This window comes from Notolabrus celidotus, chromosome 8 (assembly GCF_009762535.1).
Source record: "Notolabrus celidotus isolate fNotCel1 chromosome 8, fNotCel1.pri, whole genome shotgun sequence".
Classification (NCBI taxonomy): Eukaryota; Metazoa; Chordata; class Actinopteri; order Labriformes; family Labridae; genus Notolabrus; species Notolabrus celidotus.
The window spans coordinates 4069050-4095078 of record NC_048279.1 but is presented as its reverse complement, the minus strand read 5'-3'; the positions used below and the strand labels follow the sequence as shown (position 1 = coordinate 4095078).

Below are 26029 nucleotides of genomic sequence, written 5' to 3'. Positions count from 1 at the left end.
TTGTTTGTTCGAGTTCCATTATCTCTATAACTTTGTATGGGGAAAATAGATATAGTAGTTATAGTAGATATGTCGTTGAAACATAGGCATTTACTGTGTTTTTATTTAAGCATTCAGTTGACATGTCTTATCTGAGGAGCTTTTTTTATAAAGCCAAAGCAGCTTTAGTAACAGTATCCCTTAATATACTTTTTTTATTCTCTCCTTTGCGGTTGATTTTTTAAAAATATATAATTCATGGTGTCATGTATAGGGCAAAATACAAACTACCTCTGTTTGTGTATGGAGGCTCAGGCTTTGTGCTTTGAAATGGTGAGGGGGTAGAGGGGCAGAGTGGAGAATATAGATTCAGACGGTTTGGTTATTACGTGTATTTGTACTGATTTAGCTTGAGGTATTATCTGTACCCATGGTTATTCCCAAACCTCAGAGGTGTTGGACAGACTGCCCTGAGTTAAACTGCGAAGACCGCGATTTATCACTACTAAAGTTACATACATTCAACGATGAACTCTGGAAAGTGTGTCTGACTTGGCAGTTAAGGTAAGCTACCGATTTTAACTGCCTGAATGTGTTTGTGTGTACTCTTAGTTATACTCCGAACCATTTCATTCTGATGTCCAGAAAAAGGAACCTCTTAGTTTGAGTGAGTGGCTCTTAAAAGAGCCTTTGGTTTACAGGTTGATGCAGCAGAGGTGTTTACTTGGAGCTGGTGTACTTGGTCACAGCCTTGGTGCCCTCAGACACAGCGTGCTTGGCCAGCTCACCGGGCAGCAGCAGGCGGACGGCGGTCTGGATCTCCCTGGAGGTGATGGTGGAGCGCTTGTTGTAGTGAGCCAGACGGGAGGCCTCACCGGCGATGCGCTCAAAGATATCACTCACGAAGGAGTTCATGATGCCCATAGCCTTGGAGGAGATCCCGGTGTCGGGGTGGACCTGCTTCAGGACCTTGTACACGTAGATAGCATAGCTCTCTTTCCTGGTCTTCCTCCTCTTCTTGCCGGTCTTGGTGGCCTTGGACACGGCTTTTTTAGAACCCTTCTTGGGTGCTTTCACTGTCTCAGGCATCTTGCTCTAGTCAGATTGACCTTAGATAGATGGTTGGGTGGAGGTTCAGGAGATTCTATTTATATTGGCTCAATTCAGATCAAACTGCTCTGTCCCTCAAAGAGGATTGGCTGAGATTCAGAGCTCAACTGAGTCAACACAATCCAAGTCTCTGAGACACGTGACGATCCCTGACCAATAGTAGCTTTCCTTTTTTCTACACATCAGTGACGGCATGAAGGTAATAGTGCCTGAAGAGTCAAACAACATGAACTAAATGAATGATTCTCTCATTTCCTCCTGGTAGGTGTCACAAAAAGTCAGTTTGAGTCTTGTGTGAGACAAACAGCTCTTAAAGTACTTGAACAACAAAGTGAGTGAAAATAAGTTTAATGGACATGTAAGTAAGGTGAGTCAGAGTGTGATACAGACCATTTAATGCTGTATTAAGCTGGTTTGGAGGGCATATATTGCCTAAAATGGAAGGAACCTCTGAATGCCTCTAGCCTCTCATCCACTGTGACATTAGGGCCTGGGTTAAAGACAAGTGGAAGTTGATCTACCCACTTGTCCCTCACTGTCCTAATGGCTGCCAGCTGTTCTCTCTTCGATCCCAGTTCCCGCAGGCACATTCCAATGTGCCTGCCAACCATGTGGTCCCTTACTATAGCAGCCTCTACCATCAGTGAGTGAATGTGGTATGAATGGGTGAATGTGACGAGTAGTGTAAAGGAGCTTTGTGGGGTCTAGAAGACTAGAACGAAATGTAAAAGTACAAGTCTATTAAACATTTACCATTGACCATGACCAGCTCAAAAGCTGACTGGATGTCTGTTACAGGATTCCCTGCTATCCTGGTGGCTCTGTCTTTATAATGTTTTGCCTGATGTATATTTGGGGATGGCAATCACTGTATTTCCCCATTTTTAGATGTGAATGTCTTGCCTGGAGGAAAATGAATAGCTGTTTCCTCATTTGGATTGTAATCAGAATCATCAGACTCAGAATTGACCACAAGATGATCTTCATGTTTAGACACACCCTCCTCTCTTTCCCTGTCATGATCAAAAAGGAGTACCAGGGTTGTCACCTGTTTACTTCTGCTGCTCATTCTGTAACACTCTGACAGAGAGCATTTGAGAAATGAAGACAGATACGTCAGTCTGAAAACACCTTCTGCTTTTGTGAAGAGAACTCCTCCAGGCGTAGATTAAGTAGATTACATGAAGCCACGTGTTCATGATGTTTCAGGGTCTTTGATGTCAGATGTTGGGCTGTCACCTTGTTAATAAGTCTTTTATTTCACACATGATATATTTTGTTTGATTTTCCTGGAACATTGCATCAACTGTCTTCGTCTGTACTCGTGTTTGAAAGAACACATTGTCTTGATTTTGGATGCAAACTTGGATCCTGAAGACTTCCTGCTCACTCTCTGAGAGGGACAGCAGGTCTTCAGCATCATCACTGAGCGGCTCTTCTCTTTAGAGTCAGCTCAGAGAGTGAGTGCAGCATGATGGACCTACAGGGTGTCAGCGAGGCCAGGTGGAGACTTTAGTCTCAAAGCTGCTCCTGAATGGAGATGTTTCTCTCACTGTCTTTACAAATGTTCTCTAACGACTGCTGCAAATTATACTTTGACGTTGGTGATGATAGTGAGCTCAAGGTCGATGTTAAACTACTTCCTGTCACACACCCTGTTTTTCTAAGTTATTGTGTGTCAATCTAACCTTCACAAGGGGTTACATTCTAAACAGGTACAGTGTGAGCATTAAACAAAGTGACACAACAAGCTCTGTCAGCTTCACTTCAGCACCTCGGACAGCTACGGTTACGCGCTGGGAGCTCCACATAGCTCACCTGTTTTCTGTCTCCTGACAAGAGAACAAAATCAATTCAAATAGTTGAGACTAAAGACTGATCGTGGCTTGATTCTTTTATAGACACACAGCTCCAATGTCCAATCTATTAATCTTATAATTTATCTAAGAGAGGGGCCAGTGATGAAGCACGATGATTACGGTTTGATTGATTCGTGTGAAACTTTTCCAAATGTGTGCTGAATCGTTGACTGTAAAGGTGATGTAATATGATGTGGAAATGATCTCTGTAGGTGTAGTGAGGTGGCTCTTAAAAGAGCCGTTGTTGTGTTGGTTGGAGCAGCAGTAGAAGACCGTTTATGCTCTCTCTCCACGGATGCGTCTGGCCAGCTGGATGTCTTTGGGCATGATGGTGACCCTCTTGGCGTGGATGGCGCACAGGTTGGTGTCCTCGAAGAGACCCACGAGGTAAGCCTCGCTGGCCTCCTGCAGAGCCATGACGGCGGAGCTCTGGAAGCGCAGGTCGGTCTTGAAGTCCTGAGCGATCTCACGGACAAGGCGCTGGAAAGGCAGCTTGCGGATCAGCAGCTCGGTGGACTTCTGATAGCGACGGATCTCTCTCAGGGCCACGGTACCGGGCCTGTAACGATGAGGCTTCTTCACGCCTCCGGTAGCCGGTGCGCTCTTACGGGCTGCCTTGGTGGCCAGCTGCTTCCTGGGAGCTTTGCCTCCGGTGGACTTACGAGCGGTCTGCTTGGTTCTTGCCATTGTCTCTGCTTACTGTGAGCGGGAGAAAAATGTTGAAGATAGAGGAGGCGCGCTGCTCTTAAAGCGGAGGAGCAGCTGTGACACGGTGACGCTGCTTCAGACCTCCGGCTCGTGATTGGTGAGAGGCCGCTCATGGAGCCCAGCCCCGCCGCAGAGGGGGGAGCGAGCCCCCGCCTCAAGCTCCGCTGCTTATTGGAGAGAAATGTCTCCAGACTGTGAAGCGGGGCTGAGCGCGGACCGCCCTCTGCTGCTCTGCTGGAAGCCTCTTTTCTGGTTGGTGAGCCAGGAAAACGCGCGCGCTCCGCGGGTATATAACCTGGGTTTGGTCTATGGAGACATTATTTCTCTGAGTCCAGACTCTAGAAACAACCTAATAATGAGTGGAAGAGGCAAAACCGGCGGAAAGGCCAGAGCAAAGGCAAAGACCCGCTCATCCCGTGCTGGGCTCCAGTTCCCGGTCGGTCGTGTCCACAGACTGCTGCGTAAAGGGAACTATGCCCAGCGCGTTGGTGCCGGTGCCCCCGTGTACCTGGCAGCTGTGCTGGAGTACCTGACCGCTGAGATCCTGGAGTTGGCTGGAAACGCTGCCCGTGACAACAAGAAGACTCGTATCATCCCCCGTCACCTGCAGCTGGCTGTCCGCAACGACGAGGAGCTCAACAAGCTGCTGGGCGGAGTGACCATCGCTCAGGGCGGCGTGCTGCCCAACATCCAGGCTGTCCTGCTGCCCAAGAAGACCGAGAAGGCCGCCAAGAAGTAAACACTTACCAAGGACTGCAAACAAACACAAAGGCTCTTTTAAGAGCCACTCACCATACACCTTAAAGAGCAGAGCTTCACTGATGTAAAAAAGAGAAATTGATATTATATTGTTTACTCTGATTACTTGATGCATCTCATTAAGGCTTTTTAACCCAGGATTCATAACTGGAAGAAGAAATATTAATCACACAAGGCGACCTTAATTCTTCCTTTCTCTTTAATATAAATCAATGATTGGAATCGAATCTTTTATAAAATGCATACATGAAGGCTGGTGTAATACAAACTGCTTAACACCCACAATGTGACTTCCGGAGTGGAACTGCGTCTTGAGGAGTCGCAGATCTTCTGACCCCGTGTTGGTGTCTTCCCAGGAGAAGAACGCTCACAATGGCTTTGAATTATTATTTTTTTCATTTCAAAATTAAATGAAAAAAATGAACACACTTGCTTCCCAAAACTAATTATTTCAAGCTCAAGTGTTAACACACTTGACACTTGCTTCCCAAAACTAAAAAAATAACATTTCCAAACCAAACCAGAATTCGCTCTTCTTCTACTATGGCAAGGAGCTAAGCTACAATAAACAACTTCATATTATTGATAATATTAATATTCCATCATTTATGTTGGGATCCAGGCTCTCCCATTTTCACTCTTCTTACTAAGTACCAACAGGAAGCTGGAAATACGAGCTGTCTTGTCCGACAGCAACACAAATGAAACAAAGTATTTTGCATTGGTATCACTCTTTTCTCTCTGTCTCCCTATGCCTGTCCGTCTCTCTCTTACTTCACTTTCATCTTACGTAAAACATGCAAACAAAAAAAAAACTGGTTACAACTGATTACATGAATGAAGGCTGTGCCCTGTTCAGTTGTCCCAGAGAGACATCACTGAAGTGACAGGAAGCCATATTTCATTTGATCATCTACACCAGTGGTGTCCAAACTTTTTTCAAAGAGGGCCACATTTGATGTGTCAGATTACCTCAGGGCCAGTGGCTCCTACTGAGACATAGGAATCCTAAAAGTTATATATGAAATCTCTATTTAATAACAATTATTTACCTTTTTTCTCAATAAAACAGTAACTCGGTAGTCCTCAGTTCTCCACAAGCCACTTAAACATTAGCAAACTTTATCTTCTTCTGGAGGAAAAGGTTTTTCATTGGGCTTGGGCAATGTGGAAAAAATATTGTATTATTATTTTCCTATGGCAGGATCAAGATCTGGATTTCATCACACTTCTTTTTTTTATGTTGTTTTTAAGACTATTCTGACCAGCAGACAACATTTTAAGAACAAAATCATTCCTTTCCTGTGTTCTGAACAATTTTTATGCATCAAATGTTGCCTTTTCTGTACGATTTCATAATTTTGATCTTGTCTTGTGTCCTCTGAAATTTTAGTGTTCAGAAAAAAAAAATTCAAATCATGATAAAAACATTATTTTGAAAACCTTTCAACTTAAAGAGTTCTTGTGTTTCTTCTTTATTGCAGTCTTGCAGAATTCCCAGAGCTTTGGCTTTAGACAGGAAGTCAATATGAAGCTTTTTGCGACATTTCTGGATTGACTTTAGTTTTGTTTGTGCGCTTAAAAGAAACTGCAAATGTACAGATGATTCAGAATGTGATTATTTTCTTTGCTATGAATGACACGATTTAAGATGGAAGCTTGGGGCCATAAATAAATGGACCTTGGGCCGCAATTGGCCCCCGGGCCGTACTTTGGACATGCCTGATCTACACATAAAAGTGGATGTGCACTAACAACAGAACAGAACACCGTTGCTCTCATGGCTGGACAAAATAATGCAGAAGAGCCCGTTTTTATGCCTTTGTAGTGCACATAAAATATCATAAAATGTCCTCTCTGGTGACCTTTTAGTGGAAAACACAATACAAGTTGTCACAGGTGCCCATCCAGTGGACAGGCTGTAAACAAAGGGCTCTCTCGATGCTTTTCCAGTAAATACAATGTTAGGACGTTCCTCCTCAGGTTCCCCTCCAGTGGTTTCAATGTTTAAAAAGCCTTTAAAGTCCTTTATTTGAACTTAGGCCTGATGATATGTGTTTGTGTGAAGATCTTAACACCTGCTGAAGCTATCTAACAAGCTAAACAGAGAAATAAACTCCACAACAAAGTTGCTGCCTTTGATGAAGTTTACTGAAGTTATCTTTCTTCTGTGAAACTGCAGTCTCCTCTCTTTGCATCACGGTGAAGGTACTTCAAAAATACACCACAAGGTGGAACTGTAACACAACAAATAAACCAGATGTGTGTTTTCCTTTCACAAAATTACATTTTCACCTCAAATTGATGTATACATGTTCAACATAATGCAGAGAAGTAAGTGTTAGATGCTCAGACCTCCCTGGAGTACAAACCCTAGACTCTTCTCTGATTATCTGGGCCTCAGTATGCTGAAATGAACCCCAAACTGTGGTTATCAGAGGGTACGAGGCAGATCTTTTAGTGCTCTGCTCCTCACATCACACAGGAGGAGCCCTTTTTGTTTGTTTGTTTGTTTGTTTGTTTGTTTGTTTGTTTGTTTGTTTGTTTGTTTGTCCTCAATGCTCCTCAAACAGACTGAGTACGTCCCTGCTCTTCATCATGCTCTCTCAGTCTGATAAAGACAAACCTCTAACTTGAATGGATGTGAGATCAGCTGCTGTGACTGATGGTCATTGCTCCTCTCCTCCAGGTGGAGGCGCTGTAGGACAAACAAACACAGCTGCTCCGTGCAGGTGTGTATGGAAACAAGAAGCAGCAGAAGCAGTGCTGAAGCTGTTGTAACATGTAGAAACATTGATGTTGAGCCTGTGTGTGTTTGTGTGTCAGTGTGCAGAGTGTAAAAAGACCGGGTCCCGCTGTATTACTCAGGCTGCACTACAGCGTCTATTCTCAGGCGCGATCCCACTACTGAGCGGCACGAGGGCTTTGACCTGCTCCGTCTCCGACCTGGGCCGGTGCACCCCTCCTTAGACGACCTGGTGGTCCCGGGCTCCCCCAGGAGCACCATATCGATACCGAACTTAGTGCGGACACCCGATCGACACAGTCCGCTGCAGCTCAGAGCTCCTGAGCTCAAACGATCCTCCAGCCTCAGCCTCCCGGTAGCTTGGATTATAGGCGCGCGCCACCGCACCCGGCGAGAGATTCTCTCATTCATAGCGGGTTTGTGGTTTTACGCACGCGACGTCATCAGAGAGGACGCCCAGGCTGGGACCTTTATTGATGTTGTGTGTTTATATGTTGTTTTGGACAGATCTTAATGTTAAAGTTACACTTTGCTTCACATCTTAAGGCTGTCTGTTACTTAGATAATAAAAGTGAGACCACTGCAGATAAAGTTATTTGGGTATTTCTGTAAACCTGCCTTCTCTTGTATCAGACACCGGGATAAAGGCCCGGGAGAGGTGCTCGTATATATATATATTTACATTTACATAGCAATGTGGTCAGGCGGATATTATCACAGTGTACAGCTCTAATCACAGCGGTTCACACCTGCAGATCATGCGTCCTTTAAAGGCATTTCCAGTGATCTCACTTTAAAAATTCACACAGCAAAGATACACCTTCATCAGTTTTTAGAAATAGACGATTAAACACAAATGATAAAAACATGAGATCAAAGTAGCTTAAATATGGTTTCAGGTGACACTGACAATGACTAGTATGTTCTAATGAGCACTAATGTGGTGAAATAAACCTGGTTTCATTCATGGTTTCCTTCAACTGTCATATCCCAACAAATAAGTGTGAAAGTAAAATGAATCTGTTCGCTGAAACCAGCTTTGTTAGGACAAGATAACAAGATATAGAAGTCAAGATAACAATGTTAAAACCCAATAATGACTTATTCTAATGGAAGGCAGAGTTGTTAAAAAACAGACAAACATTTCCCTGAAACGGAAACAAAAGTAAACTGTCAAATAATACCAGAGCCGGCCTTAACCATGTTGGTGCCCTATAGGCACCACAAGATTTTAGCTGTTGCTCCTTGTATTGCAGTCAGCTCCACCACCAATCAAAATATTCATAAACTCCAAGAGAAGTGGCATTAAGATTTATATTTTACATATTTTCTTTATTTTAAAAAAGAAAAATAACTCTGAACAATCAACAACAAAATGTCAACAACAATAATACTTATCCTGGATAAACAAAAATAGAATACATAAACAACTCAGTACAGAAAAACAAATACCTATAAATACAAGATTGCACACAATACATATTAGAGGACCCTGTCTGTTTTTATTGATGAATAACAAAACAAAAATATTTACGAAATGGAATCACATAATATTTACAAACACAAAAAAAAGACTACTTAAATGTCAGGTGCCTGTGCAGAGTTGAAGGCAGAGGACCCGACGGAGCATCACTTGGCTGTGCAGAGGTGGAGGGAAAAGGCCTGATGGAGCATCACTTGGCGGTGCAGAGGTGGAGGGAGAAGACCTGATGGAGCATCACTTGGCTGTGCAGAGGTGGAGGGAGAAGACCTGATGGAGCATGACTTGGCTGTGCAGAGGTGGAGGGAGCAGAAAGGGTCACAGATGGTCCAGGGATAGCAGTTGATGGATTTAGATATTTTAAAAGTGCATCTGTAGAAGGAAGATGAAGAAAATAAATAACTCAGCCTAAGAAACAACCTACCAGCCCCCTTATTGTATTGCTGCATCCACACTGTGCTTATTTTTTGGGAAACGTATTGCTTTTACTCCACTACACTCAGAAGACAATTATCTTACTTTACTAGCTTTTAAGTTAGTTCATGAATGTCCTTCTAGAGGTTTTTGAAATGAAGAATGATGCGTATCATTTGAAATGTTCTCCCTGTTTCCCACTCTGCCCAAACATACAAACATTCACTGTCCAACCAGTTGAATTGTGAATGTTATAGGTCACATTAAAGGTGGAAAAAATTCTGACATGATTTATCTTGGTCTCATTTTTTTACATCACAAAACCTAGCATTTTAACAGAGGTGTGTAGACTTTTGCTATCCACTGAATATACTCTATTGGTGAGAATTATTCTAAAATATTGATTATAATTTAATTTGGCATTGTAAACATTCCATAAGATGGTGCCATATCCCCATGCTTCCACAGTGAGATCACTATTTTGAATTTTCCTTCACCTAAACATCTTTGTGGCACTATATAAACTACGCAGGCTACAGATAACTTCCATGCAAAACAACTTTACTGTAAGATTTTCCACACAAGAACATTTTAATAAAACAGAAAAATATATAAATTTGTTTTACAGGTTGGTGTTCTTCCTGCATGGCCCTCGGCCTGCCGCACCTACAACGGTGCCTGTTTTGGTTACATCCCAAGTCTTTGAGTAGCCGTGTTGTTGAGGCTCCCACAAAGCCTCTGGTCCCCACCTCCACTGGGTAGAGCTTTACGCTCCATCCTCCTTCCCTGCACTCTGCCACCAAATCAGCATACTTTGCTCTCTTTCTCTCGTGGGCAGCCTCCAACCCCTCCTCCCATGGCACTGTGAGCTCCACAAGGAGGGCAGATTTTCCTGCCGAGGACCATAGGACCAGGTCTGGCCGAAGGGTGGTGCTGCAGATTTCTGCTGGAAAGTGGATATGTCTGCCCAGGTCCACCCCAATCCTCCACTCCAACCCTGGTGCCGGAAGCTTGGGTATCAGTGTCCTGTTGGTAGTAGTTGCAGGCTCCCCCTGCCTGAGGAAAGTCATCCTCTGGTGGCCCCTAGTAGGGCTCTCTCTCTTAGCCTCAACTCTTCTTCCCTCCACTACTTCAGCCAGCTTCCTGAGCACTTGGTCGTGTCTCCATCTGAAGTGACCTTGTGCCAGTGCAGTTTTGCAGCCTGACAGAATGTGCTTGAGGGAGGCATTTATGGTTCCACAGAGATCACAGGTTTGTTCCCTCCCGAGCCACTGGTGGAGGTTCCGAGGGGAGGGAAGGGTGTCATATGTTGCTTTGATGAGGAAACTGAGGCGAGCCTGTGGCAGTTTCCACACATCAGCCCAGCTGATTTTACGATTTGAGACTCCTTCCCATGTCGTCCAGCGCCCCTGCTGACCCTGTGCCACAGCCTGTATCCTGAAACTCTCTTGCTCCATTCTGGTGACTTCAGTGACCACCAGATCCTTCCTCTCCTTCTTGCCTGCCTTGGACCACATGCTGGGTGGGCCCCATCCAAGGCCTCCCCTTCCTGTCTGGACTCTGCCCACAACCTCTTGGTGCTGCAGCCTGCTTATCGCCTTCTGCACCTCTTCCTCCGCCTTCCATTTCCTTCCAGTAGCCACTCAGACATGTGCCTCCCTCACTGCCATGTCGGAGGACTCACCTAGCTCCATTACAAGCCTTCTCCTGCCTGTACCCAAGGTGATGGATTTTAGGGGTAGGTGCTGAGAGTTCCATCCGTACAGGCCTACTGCAGAAAAGCAACGTGGGAGCCCTAGCCATTTGCAGATGAAGACATTGGCTTTCGCATCCATCCTGCTTACAGCCGATGAGGTGACTTCACTCAGCTTCAGGGGCCACATTAATCTTGGGTACAAGGGGAAGTTGTAACACCACACCTTATATTTTCCAGGTAGAGGGCTGGAGTCGATCTTGGCCAGGTCTTCTGAAAGCTGCTGGAGGATGGCTTTCCCTACTCCCTTGTCTGAGAGACTAGTAGTACTTCCTAGACTGCGAATGGGCTGGTCTGCAAGGAGGGGGATGTTTTCCCCTCCGATGGTGTAGATACTTTTGTTCCTCCGCACCCCTTTCTGTAAGGAAAGACTCCTGGACTTGCATGGCTTGAATTTCATTCTTGACCAGTTGATGAGTTTGTCCAGTCTTTTGAGGAGCCTTGTTGTACATGGGGCAGTCCTCAGCAGGCAAGTGATATCATCCATGTAGCTTCTAAGTGGGGGAAGCCTCCGACCTGCAGGCAGCCTGACACCACCCACCACCTGCCTTGCTCCGACCAGGATGACTTCAAAAGCTGCCACAAAGAGGATAGGGGAGATGGAGCACCCCTTTGCAATCCCCACTTCCAGCCGTTGCCAACAAGAGGTGAAGCTCCTGCTCACCACGTACAAATCCCTCAATAACTTGGCCCCCCCATACCTCACTGACCTTCTCCAGTACTACCACCCCTCCCGCCGCCACCGATCCTCTGACTCCAGCCTCCTCACTCCCATTACTAAATCCAAGCACTGTACCTTGGGGGACCGGGCCTTTGCCATAGCCGCCCCCACCCTCTGGAACTCTCTCCCCCCACACATCCGTGCTTCTGACTCACTTCATTCATTTAAGAAACAGTTAAAAACTTACCTTTTCAAACAGGCATTCCCCACACATTAATTATTCCACCTCTTCCCTTGTCGTCTGCTTGTCTTTTATGTCGACGCATGCTCCATACAGCCCGGGAAACCAGGGACCCCGGCCTTCTGGCAGCTAGTGTCAATGTAGTTGTTCTCCATTAGGTAGGTGGTGATCCTTCTTGCCATGACAGAAAAGAAAATCTTCCCATCAACATTCAGTCGGGCTATACTCCTGAATTGGTTGAGGGACTTGGAATTCACCTCTTTCGGGATAGCCACTGCCACTGCCCTTTGCCAGTCTGATGGGATGCTCTCTTCCTAGTCCAGGTAACTTTCATGAGGGACCAAAGGAGCTTCAGCACTCTTGGACAGTTCTTATATAGTTTGTATGGTGTTCCGATTGGTCCTGGGGCTGAGGCAGATCTTGCTCGCAGGGTCACCTGCCTGACCTCACTGAGTTTGGGTGGTGATGCATCAAACAAGGCTGGTGGTTCTGGGGGCTTCGGCACGTAACCTGGTGAGCCTAGGGGCTCCCTTCTTGAAGGGTCACTGTACTGTGCGTGAAGATGTTCCTCCAGCTCTTGTTTGGAGGCTTCCAGTGTTCCACTGGTCCTCTCAGTAAGGAGCCCACGGGCATAGTGGAAAGGATTCCTAAAGAAGTTTGCTCTCTCCTTTTCTTTCCTTTTCCTGCGTCGCCGGATGCGCTCTGCCCTTCGCAGGTTAGCAAGCCTTCCCTTGATCTCATCCCAGAGGACTTTCAGATCCTCTTTTTCCGACTCATCTGCCCTCCTCCAGCGCTTGTGTAGCCTTCTTCTGCTTGCTGCCAGATCATCTATTTCCTTCTCCCTCCTCCCCTTTATCCTTGCTGCTGCCTTCTTGAATGTTACCTCGCCATACCTGCCTCTGCTCTCTTCATACAGGATTTCCCCAAACAGGTTCAACTTGGTTTCGGCCGAGCCTCTCAGCGTTCTCTCCAGCAGATTGCTCAGGTGTTCATCTAAGATTCTCCACTCCGCAGTGTCATTGGACTTTGGCCACATGATGCTGTTCCTTCGACCAGGGCTCTATAGACTTCTGGCTCTCTGGCTCGACTCCGCTCCTGGGTTGCTTGGGGGTGTTTCTGGGTTGACATCTTGGGGGTCACCGGCATTCCTGTCTTCCGACCTTGCCTCCACAATGTTGGGCCCATCGGCGCTGTGGTTTTCAACCTGGCCCTGGATCCCACTTGTCTGACCTGCCCTTCTCAGGGCAGTGCAAGGTTGCTTTTGGCTCACACCACCACACTTCATCCTTCCCATGTGAATGCATATTAACATACTAAATAATATAAAGATGTATGTATACAAAAAATGTAAATACAACTAGAATAAAAATGATTATAAAAATGTGAATGCAAAATTGTACTACCCCACCTGGTGTTTCTACACCTGAACTACTTTACAAACAGTAGCTCAGCTCTTTGACTCCAATCCACATCAAAACAATGTAAACAATAACAAAGTGTAGACAATAAGTGTGAAGGAAAGACTCATGGCCAGGTGACACGTGAAAAACGGCTCCCAAATGAACAGCTCACAACTGCGAATCGGTTCTCATGCTTCACTTAAAAGAGCCGTTCAAAAGACTGACTCGTTTGCGAACCTCACGTTTTGAGATATTTTCAAAAGTACTTTGAATACTTCAGTACTTTTATAAGGAAGTTCTCCAGGACTTTAACTCAAGTTATAATTTGACAGAGCAACTTTCATTTGTATTGAAGTAATATTTGACCTGGAGTATCTATACTTTGACTTAAGTAAGGAAGCTGTGTACTTTGTCTGCCACTGCAGGTTGTAAAGAAACTTGATATTAATCGGTACAGTGTCACTCATCAATAGCTTGCCTGGCCTCTCCTCCTCAATGAGCAGATAATGAGCAGGTGACGTGCAGCATTGAAGTGATGCGCCGGGCAAGGGTCAAGGGGGAGCAAAACAATATACCTTTTTAACGTAGTTGTGTTTTCTTGACTTATTTTGTAACAATGTTAATTTATATCAAGAAAATGACAGTAGATGAAATACTAGGCAATAAAGTGATAGATAAACACATTTTCTTTTTTCCCCTTCATATTGTCTTCAACTTTACATGGCGCCCCCTTCGGACTGACGGCGCCCCTAGCATTTGCCTATACTGCCTATACCACAGGCCGGGCCTGCCTGTAACAGTCCAGGAGCAGGTGATGGAGAGTCTCATCCTCATCACACGAGGGCACACTGCTGTTCACACTGATCAGCCACACGGTTTCCTGGAGGTTTTCAGATAAGACCCACCTCAGTTTGTTAATTTGGACTTTGTTCAACCTGAAGTTGATTCTAGTTTCCTCCTAAGTTGTCATAAGCCAATATGATTAATGTAAATAAATCATTTACAACATGAGCTCATCTCTCCACCTCTCTTCATTGCAGCAGAATGACGTTTGTTTTATCATCGTTTAAAAGACTATTTTTTAAAAGGTCCGGAATACCGGATAAATAAAGTGAATCATGCTTCAAGGAGGAAATAAACCACACACATATATTTAGCTGGAACGAAGAACACAAAACAAAACTTAATTTTCTGCACATGCACATATTAACACGTGGCCCTTCAGTATAAGAGCAGATCTATAACATTTTGGTGTATCATTTAACACCCCACATTCTTCATTCATCATGTGAAACTCAGGACACGTTGACAGTATTGCCAAGATAACTCCCTTACATCAACTATACATTTATAAAGTCAAAGGATATAAATCTTTATCTCAAGTTTACTGCTGGGTTACATGCGGTTGGATTCTGTGCTGTGTACTGGATAGGCCGAGTGACTGATGACAACATGTGATGTGGATTCATTTTACTCGAATCGAATTCGTACAAAAGTGAGAAATTCAAGAGAAGGCAGGTTTACAGACATACCCAAATAACTTTATCTGCAGTGGTCTCACTTTTATTATCTAAGTAACAGAGAGCCTTAAGATGTGAAGCAAAGTGTAACTTTAGCATTAAGATCTATCCAAAACAACATATAAACACACAGCATCAATAAAGTTCCCAGCCTGAGCGTCCTCTCTGATGACGTCGCGTGCGTAAAACCACAAACCCTCTATGAATGACAGGAACTCTCGCCGGGTGCGGTGGCGCGCGCCTGTAATCCAAGCTACCGGGAGGCTGAGGCTGGAGGATCGTTTGAGCTCAGGAGCTCTGAGCTGCAGCGGACTGTGTCGATCGGGTGTCCGCACTAAGTTCGGTATCGATATGGTGCTCCTGGGGGAGCCCGGGACCACCAGGTCGTCTAAGGAGGGGTGCACCGGCCCAGGTCGGAGACGGAGCAGGTCAAAGCCCTCGTGCCGCTCAGTAGTGGGATCGCGCCTGAGAATAGACGCTGTAGTGCAGCCTGAGTAATACAGCGGGACCCAGTCTTTTTACACTCTGCACACTGACACACAAACACACACAGGCTCAACTTCAATGTTTCTACATGTTACAACAGCTTCAGCACTGCTTCTGCTGCTTCTTGTTTCCATACACACCTGCACAGAGCAGCTGTGTTTGTTTGTCCTGCAGCGCCTCCACCTGGAGGAGAGGAGCAATGACCATCAGTCACAGCAGCTGATCTCACATCCATTCAAGTTAGAGGTTTGTCTTTATCAGACTGAGAGAGCATGATGAAGAGCAGGGACGTACTCAGTCTGTTTGAGGAGCATTGAGGACAAACAAACAAAAAGGGCTCCTCCTGTGTGATGTGAGGAGCAGAGCACTAAAAGATCTGCCTCTTACATTATTTTGAAGACCACTGTGTGAGCTCTTCAGTTTTCTCTCTCCTTGGTGTTCTGTGATTATAAGGTAGTTGTATAGAAGCGGCGGCCCTAACCTGCTAAAAGGGAGAGCTAGTAAATATGTTGGACTGAAAACCTGTAAGGTCGCCTGTAGGTTCCAGAACTGGAGCCGTTTTTCAACCCTCAACCACAGTTTAGGGTTCATTTCAGCATACTGAGGCCCAGATAATCAGAGAAGAGGCTGGGGTTGGTACAGGGAGGTCTGAGCATCTAACACTTACTTCTCTGCAATTTGATGAACATTTATACGTCAATTTGAGGTGAAAATGTAATTTTGTGAAAGGAGAACACACATCTGGTTTATTTGTGATAAATGATATTTTATGTGCACTACAAAGGCATTCAAACAGGCTCTTCTGCTGTGTTTTGTCCAGCCATGAGAGCACCGGTGTTCTGTCCTGTTGTGAGCTCACATCCACTTTTATGTGTAAATGATCAAATGAAATATGGCTTCCTGTCACTTCAGTGATGTCTCACTGGGACACCTGAACACAACACAGCCTTCCTTCATGTAATCATTGAGACCTGTGCACATCTTAAAGGTGACATATTCATGCAAAATTGACTTTTTAATGGTTCTTTACCTGAAATATGTTTCCCTGGCATGTCTACAAACCCCCCGAGAATGAAAAAAATCCATTCTGCCCCTGTTCTGATTTCTCCACCTTTCTGTAAATGTGTGTGAAACGAGCTGTTTCAGACTTCCGTGTTTTTGTTACGTAACAACAATATCCGGTCTGTCACGGAGTCAGAGCTCGGAGCTTGTTCAGCCCATAGACTGTATAAAATAATACTGAATCCCTCCCCCGTTTTTCATTACCTGCACAAATGTGTGCTAACAATGAGCTTAGGAGGGAGGCATGCTAGTTGTAGGCTGTCTTAATAAACACAAAGGTCGGTTTTACTCCCCACGTCTGCAGATTTGAAGATCTAGTGGATGATTTTTATTTGTCATGGATAAGTGCTAGCGCTAATTAGCATAGCCACATAGCTAAATGTTCATAGCTGTAGCTGTAGCTGTAGCTGTAGCTGTAGCTGTGTACCAAGACATACGTCGACATACTGACAAATAAAACAACAAGAAACACTAAATCTGTGACCAATCCTTCATAAAAGGTCCAGCTGCCTTTCTGGCAGAGGTCGGTTTTACTCCCCACGTCTGCAGATTTGAAGATCTAGTGGATGATTTTTATTTATCATGGATAAGTGCTAGCGCTAGTTAGCATAGCCACATAGCTACATGTTCGTAGCTGTGTACCAAGACACACGTCTACATACTGATAAATAAAACAACAAGAAACACTAAATCTGTGACCAATCCCTCAGAAAGGTCCTGCTACAGGCGCCTCTCCGTCAGGATCAGATTCAGAGGGTTGAAATAACGCGATCTCTGAGCAGCCGTGTATATTCAGCCAACATGTAAACATTAGATCAACGTGCTGGAGAGCCGAGGCACATCCACTTCCGGAGGGGGCGTGGTCAGAGAGAAAACAGACTGTTCTGAGGAGGACTGAAGAAAAGGACTTTTCAGGCATGTCAAAATCTGATTTCAAAGTGTTTTTTTGAGCATAAACTTTAAAGACATGTTTTGGGGACCTCTTAGACCAATATATATTGATGAAAAAAGCGTGATATGTCACCTTTAAGGAGACAAGTCAAACTGTCAGTGGTGAGGCAAAAATCTCTTTTTGTCATGAGAGGAAAAGCTTTATGTCAGAAATACACATTAATCTAATACCTGATTGGTGTCTTCAGGCTTCATTGATAAGTTCAACTGAGTGTCATCAGCATAACAATGAAAATGTATGGAGTATTTCTTCATGATGCTAGAGGAAGCATATATGTGAAAATAATTGGTCCAAGCACTGATCCTTGTGGAACTCCATGACTAACCCTGGTGTGCTCAGAGGACTTTTCATTAACGTGTACCAACTGAGATCGATCTGTCAGATACGACTTAAACGGAGCTAAAGCGGTTCCTGTAATGTCGATTAGTGGCTCTAATCTTTGGTGATCAGCCTTAAATGGAAGCCAATTAATGTGTCACTAAATGCAACAAGTGTTTTTTGCTGACTATAATTTCTCAGACTTTAACTCTCTCTATGATAAAACGTAAACCAGATTAATAACTGATCAAGTCCAAAATATTTCCATCATCTTAATGTTGTTTGACTTTATGAAGATTTTTTGTTCGTGACTCAGAAAAAAATAAGACACAAAACTCAGGAGTGATACTGTGTTATAATATGTTTATGAACGTTCTCAATATTTCATTTGTAATACTTGTGTGTTGTGGTTTTGTTTTTTGCATGTTTTACGTAAGATGAAAGTGAAGTAAGAGAGAGACGGACAGGCATAGGGGGACAGAGAGAAAAGGGAGTGATGCCAATGCAAAATACTTTGTTTCATTTGTGTTGCTGTCGGACAAGACAGCTCGTATTTTCAGCTTCCTGTTGGTACTTAGTAAGAAGAGTGAAAATGGGAGATCCTGGATCCTAACATAAATGATGGAATTTTAATATTATCAATAATATGAAGTTGTTTATTGTAGCTTAGCTCCTTGCCATGGTAGAAGAAAAGCTAATTCTGGTTTGACTGAGGAAATGTTATTTTTTTAGTTTTGGGAAGCAAGTGTCATGTGTGTTAACACTTGAGCTTGAAATAATAATAATAATTCCAAGCCATTGTGACTGTTCTTCTCCTGTGAAGACACCACAGGGTCCAGAAGATCTGCGACTAGTTCCACTCGGAAATCACATTGTGGGTGTTCAGCAGTTCGTATTTTATCGTCCCTCGTGTGTGCATTTTATAAATGATTACAACGTTTCAGATAATTGATTTATATTGGAGAAAATTAAGTATTAAGGTGGTTTATTGTGATGAATATTAATTTTTCCAGTTCTTAATCCTGGGTTAAAAAGCCTTTATGAGATGCATCAAGTAACCAGAGTAAACAATATAATATCAATTTCTCTTTTTTCCCATCAGTGAAGCTCTGCTCTTTAAAGGTGTATGGTGGGTGGCTCTTAAAAGAGCCTTTGTGTTTGATTGCAGTCCTTGGTAAGTGTTTACTTCTTGGCGGCCTTCTCGGTCTTCTTGGGCAGCAGGACAGCCTGGATGTTGGGCAGCACGCCGCCCTGAGCGATGGTCACTCCGCCCAGCAGCTTGTTGAGCTCCTCGTCGTTGCGGACAGCCAGCTGCAGGTGACGGGGGATGATACGAGTCTTCTTGTTGTCACGGGCAGCGTTTCCAGCCAACTCCAGGATCTCAGCGGTCAGGTACTCCAGCACAGCTGCCAGGTACACGGGGGCACCGGCACCAACACGCTGGGCATAGTTCCCTTTACGCAACAGTCTGTGGACACGACCGACCGGGAACTGGAGCCCGGCACGGGATGAGCGGGTCTTTGCCTTTGCTCTGGCCTTTCCGCCGGTTTTGCCTCTTCCACTCATTTTTGGGGTTGTTTCTAGAGTCTGGACTCAGAGAAATAATGTCCTCCATAGAACAAACCCAGGTTATATACCCGCGGAGCGCGCGCGTTTTCCTGGCTCACCAACCAGAAAAGAGGCTTCCAGCAGAGCAGCAGAGGGCGGTCCGCGCTCAGCCCCGCTTCACAGTCTGGAGGCTTTCTCTCCAATAAGCAGCGGAGCTTGAGGCGGGGGCTCGCTCCCCCCTCAGCGGCGGGGCTGGGCTCCAGGAGCGGCCTCTCACCAATCACGAGCCGGAGGTTTGAAGCAGCGTCACCGTGTCACAGCTGCTCCTCCGCTTTAAGAGCAGCGCGCCTCCTCTGTCTTCAACATTATTCTCCCGCTCACAGTAAGCAGAGACAATGGCAAGAACTAAGCAGACTGCCCGTAAGTCCACCGGAGGCAAAGCCCCCAGGAAGCAGCTGGCCACCAAGGCAGCACGTAAGAGCGCACCGGCTACCGGAGGCGTGAAGAAGCCTCATCGTTACAGGCCCGGTACCGTGGCCCTGAGAGAGATCCGTCGTTACCAGAAGTCCACCGAGCTGCTGATCCGCAAGCTGCCCTTCCAGCGCCTGGTCCGTGAGATCGCTCAGGACTTCAAGACCGACCTGCGCTTCCAGAGCTCCGCCGTCATGGCTCTGCAGGAGGCCAGCGAGGCTTACCTCGTGGGACTGTTCGAGGACACCAACCTGTGCGCCATCCATGCCAAGAGGGTCACCATCATGCCCAAAGACATCCAGCTGGCCAGACGCATCCGTGGCGAGAGAGCATAAACTGTCTTCTGCTGCTGCTCCAACCAACACAACAACGGCTCTTTTAAGAGCCACCTCACTACACATACAGAGATCATTTCCACATAATGTTACATCACCTTTACAGTCAACGATTCAGCACACATTTGGAAAAGTTTCACACAAATCAATCAAACCGTAATCACCGAGCTTCATCACTGGCCACTCTCTTAGATAAATTATTAGAGCTGTGTGTCTATAAAAGAATCACATCACGAGCAGCATATATCAGACTTCTCTTCACTCAGATGATAACATGACAGAGCTGGAGCAGTGCTGCCTGCATATGCTCAAACGCAAGCTCAATGGATGCTCAAATACTGCCAACAATTGTCAAACATGAGATCTCTTAGTTATTGACACTCATGCAGATTAATATCGTTTTAAGTTCAAATCACTGATTAAACAACCAGTAGTCCTGTAACAATGTATTCAGAGTGGTTTAGAGTTCACATCCAAACATGAAGCAGAATCAGAAACTTTGATCAACTCTTCAGCTTCAACTAACCTCTGATCAGAGTGTGTGCAGGTGTGTATTAGTTCTTGTTTAACTCGTGGTTTTATTGATCAGCACAGAGATGCAAAGCTTCCTGGTTGTAACTGTGTTCACATGTAACCTTCCTGTGATGTGTATGTTCACACAGTTCATTGGTTCATTCCTTGCAGGAGACAGAAAGCAGGTGAGCTACAGGTGGAGCTCCCAGCGAGCAACCGTAGCTGTCCGAGGTGCTGAAGTGAAAGCTGCCAAAGCTTGTTGTGTCACTTTGTTTAATGCTCACACTGAACCTGTTTAGAATGTAATCCTTTGTGAAGGTGAGATTGACACACAACAACTTAGAAAAACAGGGTGTGTGACAGAAAGTGGTTTTACATTGACCTTGAGCTCACTATCAGCAACTACATGAAAGTTTAATTTCCATCAGTCCTTAGAGAACATTTGTAAAGACAGTGAGAGAAACATCTCCATTCATGAGCAGCTTTGAGACTAAAGTCTCCACCTGGCCTCGCTGACACCATGTAGCTACATCCTGCTGCACTCACTCTCTGAGCTGACTCTAAAGAGAAGAGCCGCTCAGTGATGATGCTGGAGACCTGCTGTCCCTCTCAGAGAGTGAGCAGGAAGTCTTCAGGATCCAAGTTTGCATCCAAAATCAAGACAATGTGTCATTCCAAACACGAGTACAGATGAAGACAGTTGATGCAATGTTCCAGGAAAATCAAACAAAATATATCATGTGTGAAGTAAAAGACTTATTGACAAGGTGACAGCCCAACATCTGACATCAAAGACCCTGAAACATCATGAACACGTGGCTTCATGTGATCTAATAAATCTACGCCTGGATGAGTTCTCTTCACAAAAGCAGAAGGTGTTTTCAGACTGACGTATCTGACTCTGTCTTCATTTCTCAAATGCTCTCTGTCAGAATGTTACAGAGTGAGCAGCAGAAGTAAACAGGTGACAACCCTGGCACTCCTTTTTGATCATGACAGGGAAAGAGAGGAGGGTGTGTCTGAACATGAAGATCATCTTGTGGTCAATTCTGAGTCTGATGATTCTGATTATGAACCAAATGAGGAAACAGCTATTCGTTTTCCTCCAGGCAAGACATTCACATCTAAAGATAGGGAAATACAGTGATCTCCAACCCCAAATATACGTCAGGCAAAACTGTTTGCAGAAAACATTATAAAGACAGAGCCACTAGGATAGCAGGGACTCGTGTAACAGACATACAGTCAGCTTTTGAGCTGGTCATGGTCAATGGTAAATGTTTAATAGATTTGTACTTGTACATCTCTTTCTAGTCTTCTGACCACTCAAAGCTCTTTTACACTACTCGTCACATTCACCCATTCATACCACATTCACTCAATGATGGTAGAGGACTAGTGGCAAGGACACTTTGGAATGTGACTGAAGGAGCTTGGATGGAAGAGAGACAAGCTGGCAGCCATTAGGACAGTGAGGGACAAGTTGGTAGATCAACTTCCACTTGTCTTTAATCCAGGCCCTAATGTCACAGTGGATGAAAGGATAGTGGCATTCAGAGGTTCCTTCAATTTTAGGCAATATATGCCCTCCAAACCAGCTAAATACAGCATTAAATGGCAGCATATGACAGGAGAGTTGTCTCTTGTTAATGTATCAACATCACTTGGTAAAAAAGATAATAATAAAAAAGAAATCAAAATTTAAAATGTAAAATACAATACACACAAATCTACTTCATGTAAAACTATTGTATTTATATTTAGAGCTTTCCAATGTATTTAAAAAAGATTTAACATGAAGTTTCATGAAAACAAGTGAGTTATCCTCTTTGAACCATGATCTGTGGGAACTAAAGAACACCATTGCACTAAATATTGATTTAAATGGTTAGTAATGGAGTTGATAATGAGAGTAAAAAAATATTGATTGGGGTTTTAACACTTTTGGATAATTAAATATGACCTGGCCTCAGGTATATTTCAGGGACTCTTGCATTATAAACCCAAACAGAGAGCATGTTTGTTAAAGAAGTGTTTGTTATTGAAATGATGTATTTGAGTAACAGCTTGTTCAGCTCAGTCTGCTTGTGATAAATGTATTTGGATGATGGTGCTCAGTTGAGGAGCACTGGGAGCAGTGTGTTGTGTATTTGTGTTAGTATATTCTAAGCTCCCAGCAGCCATGTTGTTGAAGTGATGGATTGAGTCCTATCATATGAACGCTGCTGAACAGGGTTTTGTTGTTGAACAGGACTTATTGAATGAGGCCTGTTGATGTTACATAGCTTGAAATGTTTTCTGTCTGCGGTGAATGTAAGGAGTTGGATTGAAATGGCCTACGAGGTGACATAGAGCTCAGTGAATAAGAATGAATGTCTCTGTAATTGATTGAATGTGTTAAATGTGACATGAATGAACAGGACTCCTCTCTTCAGTGTGAGATGTGGGTGGCTCTTAAAAGAGCCTTTAGTTTTGAGGTGAATCTTCAGTGGTCTCAGCTCACTTCTTCTTTGCTGCTGCCTTCTTGACTTTGGGCTTGGCAACCTTCTTTGCGGGGGCTTTCTTGGCTGCAGGAGCCTTCTTGACCACCTTCTTGGGACTCTTGGTGGCCTTCTTAGGGCTCTTGGTGGCCTTCTTGGGGCTCTTTGTAGCCTTCTTAGGGCTCTTTGTGGGCTTCTTGGGGCTCTTGGCTGCTTTCTTGGCCGCCGCGGGTTTCTTGACCTTCTTCGGGGACTTCTTAGCTGCTACTGGCTTCTTAGCTGCCGCTGCCTTGGGCTTCTTGGCCGCTGCAGGTTTCTTGGCTTTAGGAGCGACTTTCTTAGCCGGCTTCTTCTCTGCGACCTTCTTGCTCATCTTGAAGGATCCGGAGGCCCCGGTTCCCTTAACCTGGACCAGAGTGCCCTTTGCCACCAGACTCTTAATAGCAGTCTTGACGCGGGCCTTGTTCTTGTCCACATCGTATCCTCCTGCAGCCAGGACCTTCTTGAGGGCGGCCGCGGACACGCCGCTCCGCTCCTTGGACGCGGACACAGCTGTAACGATGAGCTCGCTGACGCTGGGGCCGGCCTTCTTCGGCTTGGAAGCCTTCTTCTTGGCCGCCTTGGCCGGGGCGGCGGCTGGGGCTGGAGCTTGTTCTGCCATAGTTCAGTGGTAGAGTCGTTCACAGCACGGAGTGACTAACACGTTAAAGCTCAATGAGCAATACGCTGCTCTTAAACGCACCATGAGAACCGTAGAGACTCAATCCGGACCGGGTCTCCTCTGGGCCGTCTGAAAGCCGAGCCTCTTGTGTTTTCTCTCCCTGATGAAAGAGTCCAAACTAAAAGATGGAGCCGTGCTGAAGGCTGACAGTGAAGGAGCAGATAGTGGACTTGTTTCTCTTCAGACTGAAGTCATGTTGAGCTCTGCTGCTCGCTGCGCCTTCTTTGTGGAGCCTCCAAAGCGCACAGATTCACCGCCGTGAGCAGCACTGCTCAGCGGCTTTTCTCTCTCATTTCTCTCCTAAAATGATTGAAAAAGCTTCAGAGCTCGGTGAAAAGTGCTTCTCCCGCTGCTCCACATGTTTGTTCAGAGCCTCAGAGTAAAAACATCCATGTGTTGATGAAGAGTTTGTCATCAAATCAAGTTATTGTGGTCGCAGCAAACACACTGAGGAGGACTGAGGCCTGTGCTGCAGTTTGTCCAGGCTTCCTCTCAGAGCTGCTCTCTGTCTCTGTGGACATGTCCTCTGCTTTCAATCATTGACACAAACTGTTCCTCTGCTCTGTACGAACACAGACAAAGATCTTTTGATGGCACTTTATGGGTTTTGCTGCAGTATTCATTCATAAACACACTGACTAATGTTAGAAGCACACAACCTAATGTGGAGCCATTTTCCCTCCAAGTCAGTGCTGAGAAGAGTCTGAAACACTCATCACACTGACAGACTAATACATGATTGACAGCTTTATTGGATGAAATGAGTCTTTGGAAGAGAGCAGGAATGATTTCCTCTACCAGAACATGACTGAAGTCGTACAGTATTTCTCAATTGCTAAAACACTAAACCCTGTTGTTTGAACCAGATTCCTTGGCGGCCTGAATCCATGTATTGAATCAGTCACTCTTTTGGCAAAACCATAAGCACCTTTCACCTGTTAGACACAACTTCAAACACATTCTCACTCACTAAAACACATGTTGCACTGTGATGCACTTGTGTTGCATAATGGTAAGCACAGGTAGAAAAAGTGAAACCCATTTGAAGCACAGGTGTCACAGCTTAAACACAACCACTCAAAACTGATCACACTTTTGGCTTATGATGTGAGGAAGCCAATATAATCCTGGACCGGAACGCCGGGGTTTTTCCCCCTTGCCTGCCCAGAGAGAATGTGGCCTGTGATGTGGATGAAGTCCTGTGGCCTGATCCAGCAGGAAGACCTGATGCTGTGGCTGAATGATTGTAGATACTGTAAGCACTTCAGTTTGATTTTGTGGATTACACTGTAATGTGCCTCTCATTTATATTTGTTTTTACTTCATTGTTACTGTATTCAGGTGCTAAATTCAAAGAGGATTAATTTAGCTTACTGTGAACAATAAACATTATTTCTACAGCTCCATGTCCTGAGCATTGTGTTTTTTATATTGTTTTAATGTAGTGTGTAATGACTGCTCAGTATTGTTTTAATTTTGACTGACTTGGGATATGATCTGAGAACATTGTTTGGTTTTGCAGTAGGAGTCAGAGGTTTGGTGAATGTAGTTTGAAAATTGGGTTTTGCGCTAATAGTGTTGAGAAAAGCGTGGTGGATGTCAAGAAATGTGTTTTAGTAATTGAGAAATACTGTCATAGGATGTAGCGAATGAAACAAGCCCAACATAAACACCTGCTGCTGTGGACTCACAAAGTTTAGATACTATATAAGTCTGTGATGATCAAAACATGTCAGTAACTCAACATTAGCTCTTACACTTTTAGGCCTATCTCTCAGTTCAAAGTCTTAAGTTGACTTGAACATATGATCATATTGTTTTTGTTGATTGTTTGTACACAGAGAGCAAACTTCCCCAGAGTCACATTTCTTCTATGTGCTCGTACACTCGACCCATACAGCTGATTCTGATTCTTTGGACAGAAGCGTCTGCTAAATTAAATTGAAACATTGAACACTGTAAGGAACATTTTACTTGATAATCTTTTTATCTTCTTCTTTTTGTTCATAGTTGTCAGTAATCATACCACAGACCACACTAAAACTAATGTCCTTTGTGAGAACATTGAATCATTCATCAAACTATATGAACAATGAATCTCAAGAATTGAATGATTATTATATGTCTTTGTGTTTTTACAGAAGCTCCTCTCAGATTCAGACCTCATCACCACTGACTACATGGAGGACTCATCCTGTGTGCTCTGTTTTCATCCACTCTCAGTGCACTTCTTTGTCTTCATATTGGAGGATATCTCTTCAGTCATTTGTGGAACATGTTTTAATATAAAATATCATTGTTAGTTAGAAAGTGACACTTGTTTGATAAGTGCATCATGACTGAACTATAATATAATGCACTGATCTTCTCATGTGTCTGTATCACACTCTGACTCACCTCACTTACATGTCCTTTACACTTATTTTCACTCACGTTGTTGTTCAAGTACTTTAAGAGCTGTTTGTCTCACACAAGACTCAAACTGACTTTTTGTGACAACTACCAGGAGGAAA

General features: G+C 44.5%; 6 protein-coding genes across 6 annotated transcripts; 2 read left to right on the top strand and 4 right to left on the bottom strand.

Moving 5' to 3' along the window:
• Nucleotides 1–649: 649 nt before the first annotated feature.
• On the bottom strand, nt 650–1083 carry LOC117817121 (histone H2B 3-like). The gene has a single exon (XM_034689609.1). The coding sequence runs from the start codon at nt 1066–1068 to the stop codon at nt 700–702; it is 369 nt and encodes a 122-aa protein (XP_034545500.1). The 5' UTR covers nt 1069–1083; the 3' UTR covers nt 650–699.
• A 2087-nt stretch (nt 1084–3170) lies between these two features.
• On the bottom strand, nt 3171–3649 carry LOC117817106 (histone H3). Its single transcript, XM_034689596.1, has one exon. The coding sequence runs from the start codon at nt 3633–3635 to the stop codon at nt 3225–3227; it is 411 nt and encodes a 136-aa protein (XP_034545487.1). The 5' UTR covers nt 3636–3649; the 3' UTR covers nt 3171–3224.
• A 344-nt stretch (nt 3650–3993) lies between these two features.
• On the top strand, nt 3994–4502 carry LOC117817113 (histone H2A). The gene has a single exon (XM_034689602.1). It carries the CDS (start codon nt 4012–4014, stop codon nt 4393–4395), a length of 384 nt encoding a protein of 127 aa, XP_034545493.1. The 5' UTR covers nt 3994–4011; the 3' UTR covers nt 4396–4502.
• Nucleotides 4503–18432: 13930 nt separating this feature from the next.
• Nucleotides 18433–19054, bottom strand: LOC117817114 (histone H2A). Its single transcript, XM_034689603.1, has one exon. The coding sequence runs from the start codon at nt 19012–19014 to the stop codon at nt 18631–18633; it is 384 nt and encodes a 127-aa protein (XP_034545494.1). The 5' UTR covers nt 19015–19054; the 3' UTR covers nt 18433–18630.
• A 323-nt stretch (nt 19055–19377) lies between these two features.
• LOC117817102 (histone H3) lies at nt 19378–20120 on the top strand. The gene has a single exon (XM_034689592.1). The coding sequence runs from the start codon at nt 19392–19394 to the stop codon at nt 19800–19802; it is 411 nt and encodes a 136-aa protein (XP_034545483.1). The 5' UTR covers nt 19378–19391; the 3' UTR covers nt 19803–20120.
• A 2660-nt stretch (nt 20121–22780) lies between these two features.
• On the bottom strand, nt 22781–23507 carry LOC117817090 (histone H1-like). The gene has a single exon (XM_034689581.1). The coding sequence runs from the start codon at nt 23454–23456 to the stop codon at nt 22815–22817; it is 642 nt and encodes a 213-aa protein (XP_034545472.1). The 5' UTR covers nt 23457–23507; the 3' UTR covers nt 22781–22814.
• Between the last annotated feature and the right edge of the window lie 2522 nt (nt 23508–26029).